At 46.4% G+C, this 26,022-nt stretch overlaps 1 protein-coding gene across 20 annotated transcripts in view; it reads left to right on the forward strand.

Annotated features, from left to right (window-relative positions):
• The window catches only part of DTNA (dystrobrevin alpha), a 742,978-nt gene that overhangs the window by 422,636 nt on the left and 294,320 nt on the right, over nt 1-26,022 (forward strand). For 10 of the 20 annotated variants that reach the window (XM_069621000.1, XM_069620998.1, XM_069620999.1 and 7 more), the window contains exon 11: nt 1,591-1,680. The exons of the other annotated variants lie outside the window; for them this stretch is intronic. In XM_069621000.1, coding sequence (XP_069477101.1) covers nt 1,591-1,680 — 90 coding nt within the window. The remainder of the gene's footprint in view (nt 1-1,590; nt 1,681-26,022) is intronic. 20 annotated transcript variants of the gene reach the window in all.

The raw sequence follows: 26,022 nt of genomic DNA on the forward strand, positions 1-26,022 counted from the left end.
GGAACCACAACATTTTGTGTTTTCATACTTCTGCCACTGTCAGAAAATGATTGTATAGGACTGTAATGTTATATAATGATGATTGGTTTGTTTACACCCAATGCTAAAGGATGCGACCTTCATTGTGTTCATTGCTTGTGGCGTGCATATAACTGGTATTAAGAGTGTAATTCTCAATATTAGTGAATGTGACCAGAATAATTATTTGCATGGCACAAAAATGCTTTAATTTTATAATTTTATCACATGTTTATAACATAGGCGATGGTTACTTTGAGGTGTTTATTTTTTTTTGTACCCGCCCGTCACAGGTCTTTACACAGCAGAGTGTATTCTTAATTATTATAATTAAAAAATGTTAGCACTCAAATACTGCTGCTTAGTTATCACAAAAACCATAACCGCCCTATTTCCGCAGTTGAGTTCCATGTAAGTCTTTTTGTGGCACTGCCGTAAAAGGTGTTGATGTAGAGCACTTTTGTACGCATTTCCCCTTTTAGCCTATCATGGCTCATGGTTCAATATCATGAAAAGATGTGCAGGTAGGGTTTGAGGAATGTCGCCGGCTCTTTTCCTATCTGAGCCAAGTACTGGGTGATTTTGGGAAGGGGCTTAATGAACCTAGAAGGAGTCTGCCTTATCTGTGGGCTAGATTTGAAAAGATAAGGAAATCTCAAACCTGGCCAGGAGCTGCACAGAACACCCACCGTATGTAAGAAGAAGCTCGACTCAATAAAAAAAGAAAACGCTTGCCCTGATTCGTAGAAACACTCACTTTGTCACAGCTGAACGTATGCTCCTATAGAAGGCCTATGTTCAGAAAGCCTAAATTGTGGACAAAAACTAAACCTAACAAGTTTGAAATCTCAAATATGAAACTTATGATTGGCGTCTTGTTCAAAGTCTCCAACTCACTTACACCCCCAAACTAGCCTCAACTACGAAATGTCAGACCCCTTAAAACCTTAAACTAGCATCAAGTTTGAACTCTCTCTACAGCCTCAAACAATCATCAAGGTTAGACTCTCTACAATCTCAAACTAGCATAAGTTCCATCTCTACAAGCTCAAACTAGCATAACGTTTTATGTTTCTAAAATCTCAAACTACAATCAAATTCTCACTCTGCAAAACCTCAGAAAATCATCAAGTTTGAGCTGGTGTAAAAGTCCAAGTAGCATCAAGTTTGAAATCTCACTCATGAGTTGGGGAGTTTTAGATAGACTTGAGGTAAGCTGTGTTGTATGGCCACTGGAATCCGGCCTCACAGAAAGCCACTGTGGCCGTCACAGATGGTGCGAAACCTGCTTTGCTGGCTGCATGGCTGATAAAGTGCACGGAAGCTCATGTGCCAGAATAGCGCTGTTGATTTCTAAAGGAATGTTGAAAGTGTTCCATGTTTTCGTTTATTTTGTATTGCTCTTTATTTCCCCCTTTTTCATGCAGCATTGCTAACTTTATTTTCTTCAATGCATTGTCTTGGAAGTTGTATGTGAAATGCAGAGCACGTCGTCTGTCTTTTGCATTGAAAGCTGTTTGCATGCCGCTGGCAAAGAGTGTAACCCCTGGCTTCCCTATTTGAATTATGCAGGTTGCTTGAGGGGGTAGATAGCAGCAGTGCTGTGACTGATGAGCATTCTCTTATAAAGCTCTTTGTAAATCAGCTTCACGACACTTCACGGTCAGTATGAGAGCACTAAGCACTAACCCACATCGCCTATGCATGAATGTACTAATCCGTGCAGAACTGGTCCTATCGATGTTCCTGAGAGGGCATGATGTAAGCAGATCTTGATTAGAACTTGCTATGCTCCTGCATTCCTCAAATGGTCCCATCGACCTGGCAATGAACCCTCTCCCCTGTCTTTCGCCTTGACTCTGTCCCTCCGCCTCCATCTTGCTTTCTTTCCCAGCTGCTCTTCTCACCATCTCCAGCCCTCTGTAGACTGCCCTCCCCTCCCATGCGGATCTCTCTCGTTGTGTCTTGCCTTCGCTCTTGCCCTCTGCTGGCTCTAAACACCTCTTTTCTTCCATCTTGCCGCCGCTCTCTGCATTCTCTAGTTCTAGCTCATTTACTCTTCATCAATCATGCCCTATTTCTCGCCATAATCTATTTTACCCCACTCTTTCATATGGGCAATGTTTCATAATACGCCGTTTCTCACTTGCCCTCGCTCCGCCCCTTTGTTACGCTGTTGCTCAACCTCTCTCTCACGTTAATGCTCACTTATGCTCTATTTCTCATAGACGGTCTCTTTGACCACCCTCTCTCCTTTGTTTCATGTTTCCCTCTTAACCACGGACACTCATCATTTTCTTCTATGCCCTGCCTCTGTCCCTTATAAACCCTGCTCTTTATTACGATCCCTGTCTTAACTGCCTCCCAGGCCCACCTCCCACTCCTTCGGTGTCTCCTGGCACCTGCTTCTTTTTGCCCCTCTTTGTTTCGGAATGAAAGCTCTAACGTGGAACAAGAGTACAATTGTGTTACGATCTGAAAAGTGTTAATGCTCTGTTTTAAAGGTACATTTAGTTTTTAACTGGACATAATGCAACAAGGCGCTTCTGCACTCCCCGTAATGGCTGGTTGAGAATATTTTATCTGGATTTGCCGATACTGTGGAAACGTGCATAAAAATGATGACATAAAATACCATCTACCCCCAACCATGAAGGCCCTGCTTACCTCTGGCCCGCGGAAACTAATGAGCCGGGCTTGAAGAGGGCTCACGCGCAGGGGTTTTGCTAGGTCTGGAAAAGATCTGGGGCTTCGCTAATGTCGGGACTGTTAGGACTCTGGGCTAGTTAGCCTTTTTGGTTGTAGCCCATGAGCTTCTATCCAGGGCTACAATCGAAAGACCCGGGGCTATAGCCCCCTCAGACATCACCCCCCCCTTCACCCGCAGCAAGGCCTCTCCTCATCTGTTTTGCCCTACCTTAGTCTTGTGGTTCTAGGCTTCTTTTGATTTTGGCCTTGGTAAACGTCGGGCCAAAGTAAGGTGTAGGCCTTTGTTCTGATGCAATAACATAGCAAAGGTTTAAATCACTTGCTCTTATGGGGCACTACAGAACAGCAGGCTGCTTTTAGTAAGATCCTTGAAAAAACAAGTTGTTACCTTTCATTGGGCTGATGAGACCATACAATGCATTAGCTTTCAAAGTCCCATAGGCAGCCTAATCAGATGGGGTTTACAGAGTAAAAGGGGCAGTGAAAGAACAGTGACGCATTCCTGTCACATAGGAAACAATCTTCACTTCAAATTCCATTGGCTGCAGGAAGAGCATGGACGGAATTCAGTTCCAGGACACCCACCTTATTTGCAGAGCAAATCATTGGAGATCGGGTCAGGCACACATCAAAAACAAATCTCCATTTCAGATGTGCTGGGAAGTTATGCATCTGCAAAATTAACCACAAATTGTCATATATTGGTTAGTATAGTTTGGGCACTAGGCTTTGATGCTTTTCCTCAGAGTTTTTCTTGTTTGCTTTTAGTTTGGATTTGAGCTGCGAAGTTGCTGATTGCTGAGGTGTTGCCCACACCTTGTGTCTTCACTCGAGTTTGCATTGGTCCGTTTTACCTTGGGCTTCAATCATTAAAGACACTGGATATTTTAAGGTTTCAGAAATTGAGTTTTAATCTTTTGTGTCACGGTTATTGTTTTGTCATCCGACACGCGTTTCGACCCATCCAAATGATAAACTTTGTTTGTTGCACAAATGTTATTTGATCACTTTTGCTTGCTATAATCATGCAATATTAATCATGTTCACCAAAACCACTAATTTTGTCAATTCACTGCACAAATGGGAATGTTTAATACTCTCAGCCTTGATAAAGACCAGGAGGGGTCGAAACATGTGTCGGTTCACAAAACAATAACCATGACACAAAAGATTAAAACTCAATTTCTGAAACCTTAAAATATCCAGTGTCTTTAATGATGGAAGCGCAAGGTAAACCGGTCCAATACAAACGTTTGTCATAAATTGGGACCCAGTAAGTTTGAAAAAACATTTAGTGACAATCTTGAAATGCATGACTTCTAACCCATGACTTAAAAGGAGATTGGGCTTCATTATAAGTTTGCCGGTCTGGTAACTACATTACTGATAAGCTTGCTGCTACCGTAGTTACCGGACCGGCAAACTACGAGTTCTTGTCAAGCGCCTCTTGCCGTGGCACCTGTGGTCCAGAACACGTCTGGTTGGCTATTAGTCTTCCTGCCACGTTCCACCATAGCCACAAGTATCGGTCTAGTGTTTTCCATGCACACTGGATGCGTACTTTAGCCACGCCCATTGTGCTCCTCACTGCGTTGCAACCTACACGGTTACTTTCCGCTGCCTCGAGTGCACAACGCTCGTAAATTTTCTCTTGTTCCTTGATAGGAACCTGTCTTTCACTTTCTTGCTATTCTTTCTGTGCCGCTTACCTTTTTCTCCTGGCGGCGGCCGGCACCCTCCGCGGCTCTCCTCTTGTCTCTCTCTTTCTCTCTCTCTCTCTCTCTCTCTCTCTCTCTCTCTCTCTCTCTCTCTCTCTCTCTCTCTCTCTCTCTCTCGTGCTCTTGCTCTCGTGCTCTTTCTCTCTCTCTCTCTCTCGTGCTCTTTCTGCCTCTCGCTGCCCCTCGCAGAAGCGCTTTTGCCTGCCTTCCTCATTCCTATCTTCCTGGTCTCTTCGCTTCCTCCCAGAACGGTGCTGTGTCCCTAAATGAGTTTCTGTCCTATCACTGCTGCCTTGACCACGTAACTGGCTACCCCTCGCCTCGCAGCCATAGGAGCCCATCTACCCTTCACATTCGTGGCAATTCTCAGCTGGAATTACTCTGGGTCCTACCAATGCGTTTTTTTTTTATGCCGAATTAGGTTTTGTCCCCCTTTTTTGTCTCCTTTTGGAAGGCAGGGTCGGATTGGCCTCTCGGCCTGTGGCCGGGCCGAAATCGTCCCTGGGGAGTGGGGGCCTGTTTATGACCATGCCTGGGCCGGTTTGGAAGGAAAAAAATCACATTTTCTTTTCAAAAAGCCTTTCATCCTTCTTAGGTCGATAAATGAGTACCAAGACAGGTTGGGTGATATTGTATGCTATTTGTTCTATTAAAAAAAAGCTTAGCGTAAGTGCTATACAATAACATATTATCATTTGGCCTTGGACGTCTGCTTGGATTCAAAGTAATTTAGTGTACAATGCTATTTGATGCAACTTCCTGTTTGTGAAGGGGTGAAATGTCGTGTTTCATTGCTTCCCGGGATGTCACTTTGGGGTGGAGTCAAATGACATCACTTCCGTTGATGTCATCAGAGGTCAAGGGTCGTGAGGCGAGGGGTGGGCCACTTTTTTTTTGGGTGACCGGGCTTATTTCTTGTCCCAGTCCGACCCTGCCTGAAGGAAGCCCCCGGCGTAGCTGGTTCATAAAGCTTATTGTGGCTTCATTTCGGGAGAGACGCTCTCTTCTTAAAAAAAAAAAAAAAGTGAATTATTACAAAGACCACAGTTATTCTCCAGTTCGGGTTCCGGAACTGCAGGTGAGGAGGAGGTGGAGAAACAGGACTTTGGGGAAAAAAGGTCAGCAGAAGTTGACAGCTTGCAATGCCCACTTATAGAAATGGCCACAGCCCAGCAGATCCAGGAACTAGTCGCCGCAGTTCAGAACATGTCAGTTGAAATGCAGAATCTAAAGGCAGAGAACAATGTGCTACGTCAGATGGTGGCAAACCGAGACCCTAGACAAGTTTGATGGGACCCCAAAGAAGCTCAAAGAATTCCTCGACGCTTGCCAAGTACATTTCGCCTTCCGAGTCAACACCTACACCACGGATCACTCCAAAGTGGGGTATTTAATCTCTAACATGACAGGTAATGCCCTAGCCTGGGCTACTCCACTCGTGACCAGCACCAGTCCAGTGCTGCAGGACTTTGGGGCCTTTACGGCTCAACTGAAGCAAACATTCGAAAGGCCTGAGATCACCTATACAGTGTGCGAAAACCTGTTGGATGCCCGGCAGGGACAGATGGATGTCCTCTCATACATAACCTCATTTAAGAGACTCTCCACTGAGGCCGGATGGCCTGAACAGTCCCAATATGTTATATTTCGGCGTGGACTCAAGAAAGGGATCAAAGATATGCTGACTAGGGCACCTTGTCCTGCTTCTTTTTCTGAGCTGGTGTCTGCTGCTCTTCAGATAGAGTTCCGAATCCAAGAACGAAGACAAGAAAGGCGTTGTCTGCAAAGCCTGTTTTCGGTTGGTGAAACCCCTCCTCCTCTCGCTACTTCCTCCCGGAGGAATGAGGAACCAATGCAGATCGGCACAACTCAAGCCCCTCTGACTCCAGAAGAACGGAGACGCAGGAGGGAGAAAGGCTTATGTGCCTATTGCGGTTTCGATGCTCATCTGATTAAGAACTGTACGGAACTTCCATCCAGACGCTCTGGAAACGAGCACCCTCGGTCCTAGGAGGGACAAGTAGCCGAGGGTTTCCTTCTAGTCCCTATGTCTCACTCTCCATAGGTCCCACAACATCATCCGAGGACTCCCGACTCATGGTGATCGGAGTAAGACTTACTTTAGGGTCTCAAAAGATAGAGGTTTTGGCCCTCCTGTATTGTGGGGCGGCAGGCAACTTTATTGACACCGTTTGGGCCGACAAGGTGGGCTTCGCAGGCTGGACTGCAAGGAAGATCAGAAGGTTGAAGGGGTTGATGGCAGTCCCCCTCAGTTCAGGTCCCATCACACAGACCACTGAGGATCTACACCTCACCATTCTCCAACATACTGAGGTGCTGCGATTTGACATACTACGCGCTGCACACTTCCCCATGATTCTGGGGATATCTTGGCTTCATAAGCATAATCCTCGGATCAATTGGTCCACAAACCAGTTGATATTTGACTCTTTTTACTGCAAAAAGAACCTCATTACTTTGCCCAGTATGATTTCAGGATTACAGACATACCGGGCTCTCAAAACACCTCAGCAGATGCCTTATCAGGCAAGACGGCTCAGAAGACATCAGTGGCTCTCCTACCGGACCGTTTTTTCCCCAGAATCGCATCATCACGCAGGTCACATCCTTCATCCAGAAGGTTAAGGAAGCATCCATCCAGACAGAACCTCCAGAGACTGGTAAAGATTTGATGGAGAGCGATGGCCTCTTGTTCCATGGTAACTGTCTATACTTACCTACAGTTCCCCTTAGGAGCAAGGCTCTGGCTTGGAGCCATGACGTTCGGTCAGCTGGTCATCGAGGGCAAACCGGTACCTTGGAGCTGCTCCGACTGTCTTTCTATTGGCCTACTATGACGGCTGATGTCAAGAAGTATGTACAATCCTGCGCGGTGTGCGCTAGAAGTAAATATTCTATCTGGCGACCTATATGTCTTCTTGAGCAAGATTCGACGCCCACACGACCATGGAGCCATATTTCGACAGACTTTATTGTCGATTTGCCGTCCTCTCAATCCTGCACGTGCATCATGGTAACAGTGGTACTTTGACCAAACTGGCTAATTTTTCTCCTTTACCTGGAATACCTACTGCCGCAGGTATGGCCGAAGTGTTTCTCAGGGACATTTTTCACATTCACAGGTTACCAGAGAAGATCACCTCGGACAGGGGATGTCAATACACTTCCAATTTCTTGAAATCTCGATGTTCCATCCTGGGCATAGAGCGTGCCTTGTCTTTGGGGTTTCACCCCCCAGACTAACGGCCAAATGGAGAGACTGAATGTCACATTGGAACAGTATCTCCGATGCTATATCAACCGGGAACAAGACAACTGGGTGGCATTATTGCCCACCGCAGAGTTCGCCTGTAACAACTCCCGCCATTCAGCAACAGGACTTACACCTTTCTATTGTACATACAGCCAACATCCACTTGCGGTACTTCCATCTTTTCCGGTTCAGTCCAAACTACCCGCCATCGAAGACACTTTATTCCAGCTATCAGAAGCACATAAGACCACCAAGCTTAGCTTAATAGACAGTTGGAGGATGTACAAGACCCAAGCTGATCGCCGCCGCCAAGCGGTGCCTGAATGGAAGGTGGGCTCCAGGGTATGGCTATCCACCAAATACTTACCCTGCTGGGTACGACTGACTAAACTTTCTCCAAGGTACATTGGCCCATTTCCCATCATAGCTTAACTCAATCCGGTTAATTTCCGCCTTAAGTTGCCAACTAGTCTTCAACGCATCCACCCTGTTTACCACACTTCTCTTCAAAAGGGGGTGACTCCTGCTTTGACCTCTTGTCCGTATCTTATTCGGACTTCCAGTCCCTCTGACCTGGAGTATGAGGTGGCCCAGATTTGCAACTCAAGATCTAGAAAGGGTCATCTTGAGTACTTGGTTCACTGGAAGGGGTATTCTAGGTCTGAGGACTCTTGGGAAACGATATCCCATAGGTCGGCTCAAATACCCCTGAGGAAATACCATCGGGCGCATCCTGGGAAACCAGGTGGTACCCATTTTGGTAGGGGGCATACTGTCATGCGCCTCTTGCTGTGGCGCCTGTGGTCCAGAATGCGTCTGGGTGGCCATTAGTCTTCCTGCCATGTTCCACCACAGCCACAAGCAGCAGTCCAGTGTTTTCCACTTGTGTACTTTAGCCACGCCCATTGTGCTCCTCACTGCGTTGCAACCTACGCGGTTACTTTCCGCTGCCTCGGGTGCACAACTCTCATTAGTTTTCTCTTGTTCCTTGATAGGAACCTATCTTTCACTTTCTTGCTATTCTTTCTGTCCCCTTGAAGCTGTGGTTCTGTGCCGCTTACCTTTTTCTCCTGGTGGTGGCCAGCGCCTTCCGTGGCTCTCCCCCCGCTCTCACTCTGAGCTGTGTGCTCTTTCTCCCTCTCGCTGTCCCTTGCTGTAGCGCTTTTGCCTGCCTTCCGCATTCCTATCTTCCTGGTCTCTTTGCTTCCTCCCAGTACGGTGCTGTGTCCCTACAGATGTTTCTGTCCTGTCATTGCTGCCTTGACCACGTAACTGGCTACCCCTCGCCTCGCAGCCATATGAGCCGATCTACCCTTCACCTTCACATTCATGGCGATTCTCGGCTGGAATTACTCTGGGTCCTACCAACGCAGGTTTTTTTCATGCTGGATTAGGCTTTTTCCCCCTTTTTTGTCTCCTTCCGGAAGGAGGCCCCCAGAGTAGCTGGTTCATAAAGCTTCCATTGTGGCTTCATTTCGGAAGAGACACACTCTTCTAAAAAAATAAATAAATAAAAGGCGAAGAATTACAACGCCCGAAGACCACAGTTATTCTCCAGTTTGGGTTCCGGAACTGCAGGTGAGGAGGAGGAGGAGGAGAAACGGGACTTTGGAGAAAAAAGGTCAGCGAAAGGACAGTCTTGCTCGCGGGTGCCTTTATGGCCGCCAGGTCTGACATAGCGGCCGTACCAGCACCCGCGAGCAGAGCATGTCGGATGCACCGGCACCATTCTGAATGGTGCCGGTGCATCCGACCTCCTCCTTCCCATTGAGCCTTATGGGTCTCAAATGGGAATGGGGAGCATTCCATTCCGGCGCCCGCAAATGGACAATTACCGGGTGCTGCAGGGCTGTAATGACCCAGTAATTGCCCATTCATGGGTGCCGACATTTTTTACCGGCAAGGCTACCGCCCAACTTATAATGAGGCCCATTGTATTGCTTGCATTAACCTCACACTGATTCTAAAGTTTTTCTATAGGTAAGCTTAAAATTGCATTGCTGCAACCAACTGTACAGTGTTCCCAAATGCAATGCTTGCATGCATCGCCCTGAAAGCCACACCAGTGTAATTACCCGCCGGGATTGCAATGCCCAGGTGGGTTTAAGAATACCATTTTGCTCCACTTTGTAAAATAAAATCTCAAGTCGGAGGTAAATGTCTATTGGGCAGTTTCTCTGTGCCTCATGTTTGTGAAAAGGTATCAATCATTTGGCCTTAGACAACCCTATTCAATGGCTTTTCCACACCTATTCCATTAGGGGTTCTGAACCGTACTACTCCACAGCTGTTGGTGGTACTGGTAGGTGTCGCAGATGGCACAGAAATCGGAGCCTTGGAGACTCTTCAAGGTTTTCATTTAATTTTGTGGAGCCTGGAGCCATCCCCCTCTCACTCTCATCTTGTCACATCCACATCACCTACAAATGCCTAAATAAGGCAGCTCCACATTACCTTAGAGAAAAAGTGATAAAAAAAGAATCTACACGCCCCACGAGGACGGCTAACTCCTTCTGCATTGCAGTTCCCAGATTCAATTTGAAAAGAGCAGGTGGCAGTAGTTTTCCTGTCTTGGCCGCCCAACACTGGAACGTCCTCCCCCTGTACCTGCGAACTGACCAGACCTTCCATAGCTTCAGGAGAAACACCAAAAGCTGGTTAGTTACAAATGACTCATAATTTCCGTTAGGAAAACCTCCACCATTGACACCATAACTGCGCTTATGGCTGTAATGTACTTTCTTTGTATTATACCTTATGACTCCTTTTGTATAACTATATGTGTGTAACCAAGTGTCCATAATCCCTGGTTAGTGATACTGAATATGGACCCTACTGTCCAGCATTTGTCTTTGTCTAATGGTGGCTCCCTAAATGCAGTCTATCTGAACTCCCTCATAGACTACCTAACTTTCCCTACTCTAACCAAAGGTTAGACTTCTAAGGGGAATAGGAATAGTGCCGTGTACTTGCTCTCTTGGATTCAGGCTAGTTTAATCACAGCCACACTCACCTCTTCTCTTCTACTGTTCTGACAGCTCTTGCTCCTCCCACCCAACTTCAGTCACTTCGATGTTTCACTCTACCTAGTCCTCGCCTCCACCCTTTGATGTTACTTTTCGTCATACTACCCTTTATTACTAATCCTCTCTATTACTCCCCTCCTTCCACTACTCTTGCCCTCCCCCACTAATAATCTCCTCCTCCCACTAATACTCCTCTCCTCCCACTACTACTCTCATTCTCCCACTACTGCTCCCCTACTACTACTACTCTCCTTCCACCACTACTACTCTCCTTCCACCACTACTACCCCCCCCACTATTGTTCTCCTCCTCTCACTACTACTCAAACACCCTCCATTCACACAATATCATTCACTTCACGTTCACTCCTTACACTAACTTCTACTCATTTGATACACACTCACACTGCAGTAGCCTAGCGATCCTTACACCAATACCTCACCTTCTCCAAGAAACACCTCAACGCTCCGCTGCTTGTACCTTCATCCTGCTGGTCTCTTGGTCGTCTTTCACCTCCACAGGTGACATTGCCCAAATAACCCCACCGTTACTGCTTCCTGTCCCCTGCTTAAATCCTCTCTCCCTCTACTGGGATTGGATGACTTTCACTAGCCAATTTGTCTCTGTCTTTACCATCCGTGGCATGCACGTAAGGCCCAATCGACTTTCTCTGTGCAGCCTTGTGGTGGTGAACCAATGACTGCCCGGGATGTTTCAGGTCCTCGGGTTATGGGGCTGGTAACGAAGCACCCTTGTGGTAAATAAAGTTCCTCTCTGGGTCAAGACCCTGCTTTTATGTTCCTGGTGTGGTGGTCTAGGAGGTGCACCACTGGCCACTGTGGTTTGTTGTATGTGAGGGTAAGTGTTTATACAGTTTCCTCTGCTGCTGCTTAGCTGTTGGTTGCCGGATGTCGTTCTTTTTTGTCGCCTGCCAACTCAACCTTGGCTGTGGGAGGGTTTCGCTAAAACTTCGGGTCCTGGCCTCTCTTGACCTGTTGTGGTCAGTGTGTGGCCCTTGAGGGCTGTTGCCTCTTTCTTGGCAGCAACTCTGACTCCTCTCCTACAGTGGTGTAACACAAAATTTGGGGGCCTCACTGCTAGCCATGCTGAGAGCCCACCGCCCCTGCCCCCCCAACTCAGTAAGAAATCACGGGTCGCACCACACTCTGGCCCAGCCTAGATTACCAGGCTTGCGGATTATGGAAAAACATGCTGCTGCCGGGGTACGCCACATACTGCACTAGGAGAAATATATAAATGTGTGTTTTAATGCATTATACAGCACACTTTCTCAGAAACATTGGCTAAGAGGCCAGAGCATTTGTAATTGTTTTGAAGGGTAACACCAATCCAATAATCCCATACATGCAAGTTACCAACAGTGAACAGGCATTAATGTTTTAATATAATGATTTGATATTAAACATGTCATGCCGCAATGAAAACATGTCCAACTGGCTGCACAATGTAGACCAGTCTAGACACGCAATAACATATTACAGTAAAACATGCCAGGCCACATTTACACATACCTAGTCTGGTTGCACAAAAATGCCAGTCGAAGCAATAACACTTATCATGTTTATTTTATCACAGACTCCAAGAAAAATATACAATGCTGCAGTAAGAAACGGCTAGACTGGCAGCACCCAAATGTTACCCTTTCTCAACTCTCATGCTGAACTTCCTTTGCATCTTGTACTCATGGTGGCCCTGAATCACGCTGTTCCCTTCATCTGGCTTGCAACATTAAGTGTTACTACAGACTTCTGCAATTGTATTCGCTCTCCCCTCTTGCTTCTCCACTTGACTGCTTACTCTCTGTTCTCTCCTCCTCTCCCTTTTCCTATCTCCTCCCCCCTTACTTTCTTCTATGCACTTACTCTATCAGAATTGTCCCCAGACCTAGTATGATAGCACCCTCGTCTGTCCCCTCTCCCCACCCCTTACTTGTCACCCCCCCCCCAGCACTATCCAAAATGTCATCAGACCTAGTACGATAGTTCCTTGTTTTGTTCCTCCCTTCCCTTTCTGCACCCCTTTCACTCACCTTTTGTTTTTCTCCGGCTGTACCAGAAATGTCGTCAGCTCTAGTATGGTAGTCGCTTGTCTGTTTCCATTTCCTTCCCACTCTCCCCCTCCCCTCCTTATCTATGTCTTAACTCTTGCACTATCTGAAATGTTGTCAGGCCGAGTATGATAGTTCATTTCACATCCTTACTGTTCATGGCCTGTAAGAATGTCATTGTATTTTCCCTTGTGCCCTCCCTTGCCTTGGAGCACTTTGAAACACATTGTGTATACGCGTTATATAAATAAACTATCATATATCATATCGGTACAAAGTGAGATAAAACAAATTTAAACAATATCCTCAGATACAAGCATACCTGCCTACCAACGAAGCAATGATTCTGACCAATTGAGCCTGTCTCCAAGGAATGACAGGAAAAGAATGTCATGGGGCCTCATTACAAGTGTGGCGGTCTGGAAATAAGGGTGCTGGTAAGCTTACTGGCACCCTTGTTTCCGGACTGCCAAACTACGAGTCTGCCTTCACAGGCCGCTGCACCCGACCGGTCTGACCATGCTGGGCGCAGCATCTGCGGCAGGCAGAGTTGCTATGGAAGCACCGGCATCATTTAGCAACGGTGCCAGTGCTTCCAAATCCCCATTCCCATGGAGTCCTATTGGACTCCATGAGAATAGGGACTTACAAAACCTGCTGCCTGTCTTCCTGCTCCGCTGGGGCTTGTAATGTCCCGGTGGCACTCGAAAGTTATGCGGCGGATCCAGTGTTACGGGTATGGCGGACACCCGCCGGTAGACCAGGAAAATGCACTCCGGACTTCTTAATATGTACTGAAAATTCCAATCTACTACCTTGTCTTCATGAAGGAAGTGTATTTCGGTAAAGACTCCCAAGAGAAGGAAAGCTTTAAAAAAAGGGTGTGGCAAGAAAGTATCTCTCAGTAACACGTACAAAAACACTAGAAAGAAAATCTGCTGAACCCGTTGCAGTTACTGCAAATACTGTTATTGCCCTTCAAGTTAACACACCAATATAATGATGATGTTTCCTTCTATAAAGGGGTAGCGGCTGTTCCAACTACAGGCTGGAGTCTGTAAATGCAACCAGGAGTTATACTGGGAAGTACGAACAATGAATACATGCACCCATGCCATGCCCTTTGATGGTAAATAGCATCAATAGCTTCTCTTTTCTCACTCGCCCACCATGGTCTAATGGGCCCTACACCAACCTCCCCTTCGTCTTCATGTACTGATGGGCCAGAGCCCTTTGCAGATATAGGCGAGTTGAGTATTTCAGCCAGTGGCAAATGTATGCACCCCCAATGTTTGTTGTGCTGGTTGTCATGGCTAGTGGGTCAACATGTAACTCAGAGCCCAGGGTGTGAGGCTCATAGATCTTTATTAGACGACACAGAATGGCTAATGGTTTAGGTAGAACTGAAAACAAGTTAATGGGGGGCTTTCTAGAGCTTTCTAGAGAACTCTAGGGTGTCGGTTCTTTTCTCTCTCCCTTAGGCTCTGCCAATTCCTGGTCAAAGGTCAGTCTCTGGGGGTTAAGTTGGCCAGCACCTCTTAGAACTTTGTCTTTCTCCAAACTTGTGTTTTTCTCAGTAAACGCAGCCACTACGTCCAGTGCTTGGGGGTGTCTGGTCGTGGACCTGTCAGCCAAGAATGTGTTGGGCCCTGGGATTGCCACGGAGAACACCCCTGATGCTACCACATTCTCCTCCAACACTGGGGCATCCAATTCTCTGTCATTTGATTGTCCTTTGGCAGGCGTCTCATCCACTTTAACTTTCTTGCTTTTCTCCTTCCCCTCCCCTTGTTTATCCTCCTTCCTTTTCTCAGTGACAGCTCGCAACGCTATGCTCCTTTACTAGACCGCTCTTATCTTTCCTCCTCTCCACCTCTGTCCCGCTGTCTTGCTTACCACAACTGGCCTGTCTCTTTTCCGCTTCCTTGCCAACACCTCTGTTTTCTGTCCCCTTTTTGACTGCTGTCTCCAGCTCCTCTTTACTTGCATCCTTTTCCTGATACCCTCTCTTTTCCGCCACCACCTCTTCTCTACTATGTTTTCTCTCGCACCTCTTCTTCCTCAGTTGTTACTTCCTCCCTTGACTTCTCTGTTCTCCTCAGACCTCCACTACACTCTTCTCCTGCTTCACCTCTTGAAACATATGCTGCTCCTGCTCTGCCACTCCCTTGGCAGTTATTCCCTCCTCACTAGAGTACTACGCTCTCCCCACCTCACCATGCTTCTAACTCTGGGCTAGTCTGAAACTCCAGTGCTGATTTATAATTCAAGAGACATTCGGCCGCTGACTGTCTAATTGATTTAAGTTTGCATTCTCTGGACTGTGGAACGCTCAGCTGACGGTGGCAGGTTTAAGGCGAAGGGCCCCATAGTCAGGATTGACAGCTTGGAGTGGGAGCCTGGGAGGAGTTAATGACTGTCACAAGTAGGTTTTGGCGGGGGCACATGTTCCATGTATTGTAGCCTGTTGACATCACTAATCTCCTCCTGTTGTAAATGACCTGCTTGTTGGGCCTGTTACAAGGATAGGATCTCAGTGGGGTGGCCTTTGCAGCCCAGGCTGCTTGACTTTGAGGTGGGAAAGGCAGAGCAGTGGGGGCCCTGTGGGCAGTTGTCCCTTGTCCGAGTGCTAAATCCGCCCGCTGCATCCCACGGTTTAAAATTGGGGGCCACCAACTTTGTTTTCTGTCATCTTTGTTTCTTTCATCACTGTGCACTGCTCCAGTTGCCCGAGGCTGTTGGCCATCTCCTTTTGTTGGATTTGGCAAGAAGTGTTCGCGTTGTGCTGCTTACCGTTTCCTTTTGCAAACTGTTGCGTGGGAAGGCGTGTGGCACTCTGCTCACCCCCACTGAAGCCAAGTGCTGTGCTGTCCTTTTCCCAGCTGGCTCCACTCCAGCAGCTGCGAGGGCATAAGCACACTGAAATCACGTTTTTTTGTACAAAGGGTGGTTCCTCATGGCTCTCTTTGTTTCCCACGGGCGGCAACGTGGCAGCAAGCACTTTAAAAGGTGCTGCTTGTCTTAAACATGTATCATATCTCCTCGTAGGTGTGAAGGAGGGGCCTCCACACGAATGGGTCGGGAGGTCACTGCTGTGAATGGGCTGCTCATGGATCTGGCACCCAAAGCGCATGTTTCTTTCCGGGTACTGGCAGACTATATGTTTCTAGCTTCCTCTCTCTGGCTGCCAGTTAGATAATAGGACCTTGTTTGTTCTCTTTCGTATGGAGAGTCATTCCGTCTTGGAAGTCACAGAGATGGAAGGATTGTCTCCATATGAACTTCTTGTTTTGGAAATATAGATGAGAACGAAATGCATGCAACTGGAGGATATATATATATATATATATATATATATATATATATATATATTTACGCAGATGCAATAGAGCAATTCTTTGATGACCAAAAGCAATAATTTCTGAACTATTCAATCTAGTCAATAAAATAAAAAAGGACTTCATCCCTTGACTTCATAATAGTTGACGACATTTTTATCAACAGTTGCAATTACATTGCACAGTGTCACAATGTACATGAGTTAATTGTGTGATTTCTGTACTGAAAACCCGAATAATTATTGTATAAGCCTTGATAAAGCCTTGCGCTAGGTGAAACACAAGCATATGCACAAAAGTCAAGTGTTGACTCTTAAAAAATTATACATGATTGACTCCTAAAATCTGCAAGATTTTGCATTGGACCGCAATTATGTATTGTGGCAAACAAACATTAGAGATGTATTTATTCCTGGTCTGTGCACAAGGACCACGTGGATAATTCTTACTGGTGTGCTCAGGGAGCCTCTTGGTTAGAAGCCTTAAGCTACTGACTGCCATGCAAGCCTTATTTAGACTCTGTGCTGGTTTTGCCAATGCCACTACCTCTAGATTATGTCTCCTGGCTGCCCTGCTTATCTGGTATTGCTTCATCCTTTCTCTGGTGAAGGCACCTGTTTGGTGGGCTTTCTGTTGTATCCTGCTCTGCTGGATGAATGGATGGAAACTGGTCTGGAATGCATGATGAAAAAGAGAGAATGTTCATGCATAAGTGGGAGAGTGTTTGGACACTAGCATTCCATAATCCGGCATTTGGAGATATGTAGCCTGGGTGGTGGGAGCCAATGGGTCCCTCTCTGTAACCTAAGTGTAACTGGAATAAAGGACGTAAAAGTGGCTGATGATCTTACATTACAACACTTTCCAATCCAAGCAGGACCAGAGTATGGATCCTGGGTAGCCTATCTCTTATTTTATCTGCTTACCGTGCAGTGGTCTTATATGCTTGGGACATACCAGCCTCTGGCCTCAGCTCCACAAGGCCCTGAACTGTCACAGTGCAGGTACCGTTGCTTCTCTCTGAACTTGGAGAAGCAAAGGTTGCGTTTGAGTCTCTAGGTTGCAACTTGGTAGACTGCCTCTGCCGTCTACCTTTCAGCACCCCAATTTAGCCAATGCAGAGTTTTGTCTCTGTACGTCACATTCCATCATCTTGGCCCGTTTCCACATCGGCCTTCATTTAACCTTTTTACCTTCCCCTTCCTCTGTCAAGTCTTTACCTTTGTCAACTCCTTTTGTTTCTTCCTTCTGAGATGTTCCTCCTTCGATCCCTCCTTTTGCCTCCCAACTCCTTTCTGATGATCTCTCCCTCCTGATGCCATCCATCCCTTGGTCACTTTTGCTCACTGTGCTCTGCTCTCTCACATTCTGTAGCCATCCTTCTGCATCACCATGCCTCTTTTACATCCTGCACCATTTGGTTATTCGTGGCGCTAATAGTTTTAGCCATGCCAGTTGTGTCTGCTGAGTGGTCGAGCTTGTGGATTAGTTGAAGGTGTTCCGGGCCTGCCACCCTACCCGCAGGGCCGGGTATCAAGTCTCAATTGTCCATGACGTGTGGCTCTTTGGGCCGCAAGCATAAAGGCCAGCCCACTAACCCTTGAAATCGAGCAGCCCTGTCATGGTGATCAGGTTGGGCAGGGGCATAAAATTGTCTTGGGCACCAATGAAAAAGTGGCCCACAGTTGCAGATGGCAATTCATTCCTTTTGTGACAGACTGTTTGAGTAATATCCAAGAGGGAGGTTTTTGATCAAATGTGGTACAAATTGTGCATTTTAAAGAATATTTATTCAGTAACACTGGTCAAAACTATTAGCTGCATGGTGAAGTAACTTATCAAACTGGCACATATTGGGCAAAAAAGTTGTCCACGTAGGCCCAAAAAAACTGGCCCACGCTGGCATTTTGTGTTTTTTGGTTCGGACATTGCCCTATTGCCCTAAAGGCCAGTCCTAGCCTGATGGTGACCACCTGCTTCAGCCATACCTCCCTCCATGCGTGGTGTCTTCCTCTGCTCCTGCGTTGATTGCTCTGGGTCCAAGCAGCCTCCCCGGAATCTGTTTGACCGGGGTAATGCGCGGTCCTCGATGCAGGCTACAAGCATGTGCTGGTTTATTCTCCTGTTTGTGTGCAGCATTAGCTCTTGTGTAAACAGGGTGCTTTATCTTCTGGGGGCCACACTATCTGCTCTAATACAGAGACTGGGAGTGAGAGAAGACCTCCGAGGGATCCGCCAGATATTAACATGCTACCCCCGGGTTCTACATTGCTTGGAGTGTGGCCTCCACCCAACTTCAGGGTCCCCCTCACACCACGTCCTGACCTTCAGCATGATGCTTCGTCACACACTATAAATGGGAATTTACCAAGTACTTGCAGTTTCCCCGTTTGTCTAACTTGCAAAAACTAATTTGCAAAGAGCTACTTGCAAGGGTTAAATTCGAGACTTAAAGGAGCATTGGATGATTTCGCCGATTGCTTTCTTTAGTGGGATTGCTTTAGTTAGGTGGTGGGGATATTTCAGAGTGTTTGTACTGACCTACAGAGCCTAGTACTGTGCAACCCCCCTCCCCCCTGGTTTTGCCACTGGATGATGCTTAGTCACCGGCGCCTCGCGTGGTGGCATCAGAATTCGCAAGGTGTGTGAAAGGCAGTGAAGTTACCTGTGTTGCTGCCGGGGTATATCTTGGTGACTTCGTTGCAGAAAGTCCCCTGTAACGTCCTCTGTTTATGTTCACAGAGACACACAGCATCCTGTCCTATTTCAGTGTTTGCAGGGGCTAAGAGGCGGGCCAGAGAAAAGGCGGGGTTACTGCCAAGAGAGAGTTAGTAGTCAGTTGAATAAAGGAGATTGATCCCATCACATCGCCTCCGTGCTTTATTGTGTTGCGTCATTGTACTGCGTTGAAATTCAACGTCCCTGTTGTCTGCCCGAAGCCCCCGGTGCTTCTTAAAGGCTTCAAGTCGACAAGAGATCGAGATGCGTACATGTGCTAATGTGAAGACTTCGAAATCCCTCTGCCCTACAGACTAGAAAAGATTAATTGGTCCAATTTCTATCTCAGCAGGAAGTGCAATGAAGTTCCCAGAGCTCAGTTTATTCCCGGAAATTCTCTTGTCTGCACATTCAAACAGAATTTGAAAAGCTACTTAATTAAAACATGATTTATTGACTAAGTAGAATGACTGCAATGCTGCAAACGTTTCAAGTTTCCCTATTGCTTTTTTTTTTTAACAGCAGCCGTTGCTCAGTTCCGTTTCTTAAAGCGCAATTAACTGCAGCTTATTCATCGCATTCCCGTCTCCTTGGGTACAGGAGGTGGGGTAATACAATGTTCCTCATATGTCCCTCATCAGACACATTGACAGCCTCTCCTACAGCAGCAAGTCCTCTGTATGGAACAAGCAATGATGTCTGTGCATTGTTGGCCTTGCTCACACATGCATTCCGTGCAAAGCATGACACAGAGACCGGTCTCGTCTTCTCTGTACTTTATTACCAACTACCGTGAGTGTGGCGTGAGGAGAGCGCTCTGTGGCTGCCTGAAAATTGCAGGGATACCGGACATCGCGGAGTGTGGCGTGATAGGAGCAATTCATGGGGCGCAGCTGGCAGAGAGGTTCTCTGGATGCCAACAATCGCAGCAGCAGGACGCTATGGAGGGTGGCGGAGCATGTTGCGGAATACAACGACAGGCCACTACCGAGTTTAGCGAAATGAAGGAGCGGAGGGCACTGAGGATGACAGCGATGACGCAGTACATCGCGGGCTGTCTTCCTTTGTTGCCAGTTGTTGGCTTTACTCACACATGTGGTCCGTGCAAAGCGTGCCACAGAGACAGGTCTACTCTTCTCTATACTTTATCAACTGCCGTTCTCACCCCTCCCCTTCCGGCTACACACGGGTGCTCCCGTAAACGGGACCATGTCATACATGGTGTATCACCCATACCATGCATGTGTCTCATTGGAGGAGAGCGCCCAGGGAGGAAAGGGGAGGAAATGGGTGTGTGAAAAGAGATCAGGGAGAGTGGCACCGGGCCTGATTTCGGGGTTTGTCAGTCGATTCCTGGCAAATACCAAGGCCGTAGCCGTCCAATCCCTCCATTTTCGGGATGGGGTTTTAAGACTTCAAAAACTCTCAGACACTTGGACCAAGGAGCAAAACTGGGACAGTCCCAGCAAAAACCAGGACATTTGGTCACTCTACCACACAGGAATAAAAATGTGATTTAAATGCATAGCTCAGAGTCTCGGTAGGAATGCTAGCTCTGACTGCCCTGGTGTTGGCCTTCGCAAAGGTACAGAAAGTGCTCTTCCTCTCTTCTCAGACTCCCCCTCCTTCTCATTCCTTTCCTCCTACTCCTTCAACCAAAGCGTATGTACCCCTTTAGATTCGGTGTATCTTGTAGTACTCGATTGATAAGTGAGGCAAATGAAATCGGCCCAGCCAAAGTTACCTGGGTTCATATGATTTGTCCTCTCAGCTTTTTCCCTCCTCCTCTTGTGTCAGATGGCACGGCCATGGTGTCCGCTTGACATCACCATGGCTCCTCTGCTTGTGCTGGGACCTGTCACCTTTCTGTGCACACTGATCATGATCAACAGGTCATGGACTGGCACCCTGAAAAATTGCTTTCTGTTGCCCCAAGTTTGAGTAGACGTGCTGTCCCATGAACTGGCTCGTAAGACTCTCATCCTCTCAATATGTCTGCAACACAACTCTGTAGTTGCGATTCATGTTCGCAGACTCTTCTAGCGATGCCATGCTGGGGAAGGGAGATATGATCTGTGGGATCCTCCCATGTTCTCCTTCAAGTCTGCGTTGCAATGCAGACAGTATCTCTGACCCCAAAAGGCCTCTATTCCCCTCTTCCCCCTAGATTTCTACTTGGGACATTGTCAAAGTTTGTATGAATATATGTATTCAATAGTAGTGCCCTGGATTGTTGCCTTACTACTACTTTGCAATGTAAGCAAGTCTGACCACTGTGCAGTAGATGGGAAGGTCCGTAGGCTCTTTCTTTTATAGTTTGACGCTCCTGGTCAAGGTTCATGTCAGTTGAAGCATTTCTGTTTGGATGCCAGAAGAGTCATGTCCCTTCCTGAGCGATGGTGGGGTAGTGGTCTGGATTCTGAATGAGTGGTTTATCTGAATAGATGAGTCTTCAGGGCTCTCCAGATGTATGTTGGGCGGGGGGTTGGGTTTAGATGGTGGTCCAGGGTATAGCGAGTTGCCAGTGTCACGCAGCAGACATTGATCGAGAAACGGGCCAGACCACGGATTTAGGTTAGATTTAGGTTAGCAAAGTATTTAATTACTAAACGCGTACAGAGGTAACCAAAATGAACAAATAGTGCCTTAGTTAAAGTAAAAGCTGCACATATTGTGGTTCTTCTCGGTGGGGTCATGTTCTGGGAAAACCTATCTGACGAACATTTCTCTCATGAAAACAGTGTTCCAACAAAAGCTCTGCTAATTCTCTCTATGTCCGGGGAGCTGACTGTTCACCATCAAACCCACACAATGCTTGTTAGCTCATTGTCCCAGGGTACAGGGATCCTGCACCCTATTTTCCACAGTTCTTAGGGGACTCTTCTCTTGAGTACTCAGTTTCAGGTTAAGGGTTCCTGCACCCTGTTTCCCCACAGTTCTCATGGTCTTTTCTCCTTGATTCTTATTGCCATACATGGAGCTTGTGGTTGGATCACATAAGTTGGTTTGTGAGAGGCAGGCCCTGTAGGATCTGTTTGAGCCAGAGAATGACAGGAGGCTATCCCACCGCTGGGACAGTGTTCTCACGATGTTCCACACTTCCTTCCTCCTTGTCGGTGATCAACTCTAACAGCTTCCTGCTCCAATCCCTCCTACCCTACTGGCATCTCCCTTCAGGTTTTGATCCCACAAATCCTTGCCCATTATTTGCCTTCTTGGGAGTACTTTTTTAAAAATCTTTTGATCCACCATTTTTGTATTAACAAATCTCTGCTCCCCTCTTTACTTTAATACCTCCTCTCCTGGTCCTTTAACAGTCCTTCACCTGACCTCCTCCGGTCCTCTTACTCCCCCCTCCTTCACCTCCTGGAGGATATCCAATGTTCCTCTCTCACTTCTTTCTGTCACCTTCTTTTCTGCTTTCCAGAGGTTTCTCTGCTCCTTCATTTCCCTCAATACTTCTGCCTCTTCTACTTCGCTACACTCCATCTCCTGTTCCTTCGTTATCCAACCCTCATGAATAGCTTCTTTCAATAGCTGTTTATTCTCTGCAACTTTCTGAAACTTCCTTTCCTGAGCCTCTGGGGTTGTTCTTCTCCCAGTCCACTAGATTGCTTAACTCCCCACCTTTTTAGTTTTGCCATTGCCCAGCTTCCTAGCACCCCCATGCAACCTCCTTTCTCCTTCTTACCCAGCCTTCTGGGTCTCTCCACCAGCCTTCTGTCTTCTGCTCTCCACGGGATCCAGGGATTCTGCTCTGGTCTCCTGTCTTCAGCTCCTTCCCCAGATTATTCTCTTCCTCAAATCGGCACCAAAACGTTCTTCCTCCCACTGCCACCACCTACTAACTGAGCCCTTGAGCTCAATAGGGCTTTGGCCCCTCCTTCCAGCCTCACTCTGATGGAAAAGGGATCAGGTGTGGCGTTTTTGCATGAGGAACATGGGAATGATAGTTCTATAGACCTGGATGAATCTGGAATGGAGCTTGAGAACTCTGTCTGTCATATTGGAGGTTAGGAAATCCTTCTTGCTCTTCAGGCTACTGGCTGACTGTATTGGGAACATCTTGGTCTAGCTCAGATCCCCTTCTTGAGTTAAATAGGTTCAGGAGTGGATTCAGCACCTGCACAAGGGGAGCCAAACGTACCAGCAGATTTTTGATGTATTCAGGACCCTGATCTCCTCCCCTGACCCGCGAGATGCAAATAATTCAAACTTGGGTCTGTGCTCTCTTTTAAATGATTGGAAGGATTTTAATTGATTCAAAAATGGTTCCCTTGCAAAGAAAGGAGGGTGGTGAGATGAAATCAGATGTGTGTAAATAGATAAAGGATTGTAATGAAACCATGTATCTTAAAAAAAATATATATATATATAGTTTGTTTTATTATTTATATAGCGCACCAGACCCAGGGGTTTTCAGGCGCGAAGGCAACAAGAGGAATGTTCAGCTTAGGTTACAGGTTTCAGAATAAACATAGTGGTACAGCTACGGTTACAATGCGGTAGACAAGTAATGTCAATGAGTCACAAAGTATATACAGTAAATGTGCATATATATATATGTATATATATATATGAGTTGAGCAACTTAACGCTAACTACACAGCTGCTACCGCAGGCCGTGTAATTTATATATATATATATATATATAATATTACACGGCCTGCGGTAGCAGTCGTGTAGTTATGGTTAAGGGTTAAGTTGGTCAACTCATAGGAAGAGCACTTTTTGGGCGGCTCATAACTTCGCTCCCCATGGACGAATCCTTGCCAAACTTTGCAGAACAAGTATATGGCACACTTGTATGAGGTTTCGTCAAGGGGGGGTAAAGTTGCAGGGGGGGTCACAAAATTGTTCTTTTTTTTAATAGACATAATGGGGGAAAAGTTTGCTCACGCCTACAGCCCAAATCGCTGGACGTTTGCGGCAGGAGCGGTGACTTGGTCCCGAAAACATACTTTAGTTAATTTGGGATAAATCCATCCAGTATTTTTTTTTTTTTAATGACCAAAAAGTAACTAAAAAAATAATTAGTGATATCTGTGTCCGGTCCACTGACTCATTTCCCTGTTTGGTCCGCGGACATCAGACGCGCCCACTGATTGGATGCTGAAAAGCGTGAAGTGTTTCAGATTTTTGGAAATGCCTGCCATCTTGGGTTCGCAGACAGCGGCCGTGTCCGCGGGCATCGCGGTGAAACATGTTAAAAAACACAACATTGCACTTGTCAAACTTATCAAATAATCTCTGGGGAGGTGAGGGTGATGAGGATGGGATGGGATATGGCTGAACGAAACGGAAAAACAGGGTTTTTTTGCCGTAAAAGTCAGCGAACGGTCCGGATGTTCGCGAAGAGTCCTGTGAAGTTCGGGGGCACTTCAGATGTTCGGGGGCAGTTCTTGGATGGCTCATAACTTACCACTCAATGAAACCGCATGCAATTATGGAATTCTATTCTAGACCTGATACTGAAAGGCTTTGCACTGCTTGGTGCGGTTCTGTCAAGAGGGGGCAAAATTAGAGGGGGTCCCAAAATATTGTAAAGGCTTATAAATGTGGTGCCATTTCACAAATCTACACAATAGTTCGCAAAACGATCCTAAATCTAGATATACATGTTTTTGTAAAGTTTGGTGGGATTTTCTCAAGAGGAGGCTAAATTAGAGGGGGGGGGTCTCAACATTTTTAGATGGCATATAACTTTGTTGCCATTTGACGAATGTGGACAAAAGGTTTCAGAAAGATTATAGACCCAACCTTGAATGTTTGTGTAAAGTCTGAATGGAATTTGTCAAGTTGGGGGTGAAGTTATATGACTAATGTATGTACGTACATTTTCACAATTTTGAAAAAAAAACATGGGTGAATTTCAAGCAAATTCATGTAAGAGCATTGGCAAGGACCTGAAAGCATGGTTTTGCAAACGTGTTTTATTTTTTGACAAGTGTCATAATGTATGTACAAAAAATACTGATATACCTTTGGTGACTGAGGTATAGCCTGTGGCCATGGGCAGTGGCCAGGTTGTCCGGGTCATGGTATAAGGTCTGGCTACTGGCCTTGACCGCGAGGGATGAAAAATGGTGTTACCTGTGACCGGCTATGTGATAAAGTTATTCAAATGTAGGATAGATTTGAAAGGGAAAAAAATTGCTTGTGGTAATATGGTCATAGGGTTCTGACTTTGCCTTCTGCAGGCTGCCATGGAAAGGGAAGAGGGGCTCTGTATTCAGCGTCCCTCTGTAGGAAGAAAAATCTATTTTTTAGCACCCGGGTTCCCGCTTTGGGAACCAGGGGTACTAATGACCTTTATCCCCCATTGCAGGGGCTGCAATGGAGGATAATGGTCTGGAGCTCTCGTTATTTATTTATAACGCGCCGAAGCCCGCAGGCATCAGGGCGCACACAGACACACTACCCTTGGGCCGATAACTTGGGCTGTCGGGCCGTTATCCCAAGTTCCTGTCCCTGGAACTTGCAAAAAATGCTAATGGAAATGTTGGAAAAATGTATTGGGTCTATGTATGGTCACGTGGCACTGTCCGGAAGGTCCACAGTGACGTCAGATGTTCGCAGACGTCGACAGAAGCAAAAACAGTGGAAAAGGTATAGAAGTGTTAAAAATGATGCTAGAAGGAGGGAAATGGCAGAGGTTTAAGGTGAAATGTTGTAAATTGGACACAAATGTTTCTATATTGGGGTAAGTATGATGACAGTAAGTTGTCTGAAAAAAACTTTTTTAAAGAGACGTTATGGTTAAGTTGTACCAATAAAAACCTATACAATTCAATGAAAGAACTTAGTTGAGGGGACGTTGTAGGTAGGTTGTATTTGTGATGTCATCTTTGATGTCCTGGGTGTTAGTCTTAGCAGTGCACGGTGGTGGTGCGAGTTATGGTTGCTTAGCTTACCCTAACTGGCGAATTTCTGAGGTTTTTCGGGTTTACTTGTAACCATAACGTCCCTCGAACAACTTTTTTCCATTGAATTTCATAGGTTATTAGTGCAACTTAACCATAACGTCCCCTTAACTAAGATTTTTTTCATTGAAAAAAAAAATATATATATAATATGTGTCTTTTTTTAAATGCTGTGCGCAGGGGGAAGCCTACATGCTTGTTTTTAAAATTGGACGTTGCTCTACGTCTTT

Source organism: Ambystoma mexicanum, chromosome 5q (genome assembly GCF_040938575.1).
Source record: "Ambystoma mexicanum isolate Mex_15411 chromosome 5q, UKY_AmexF1_1, whole genome shotgun sequence".
Taxonomy (NCBI): Eukaryota; Metazoa; Chordata; class Amphibia; order Caudata; family Ambystomatidae; genus Ambystoma; species Ambystoma mexicanum.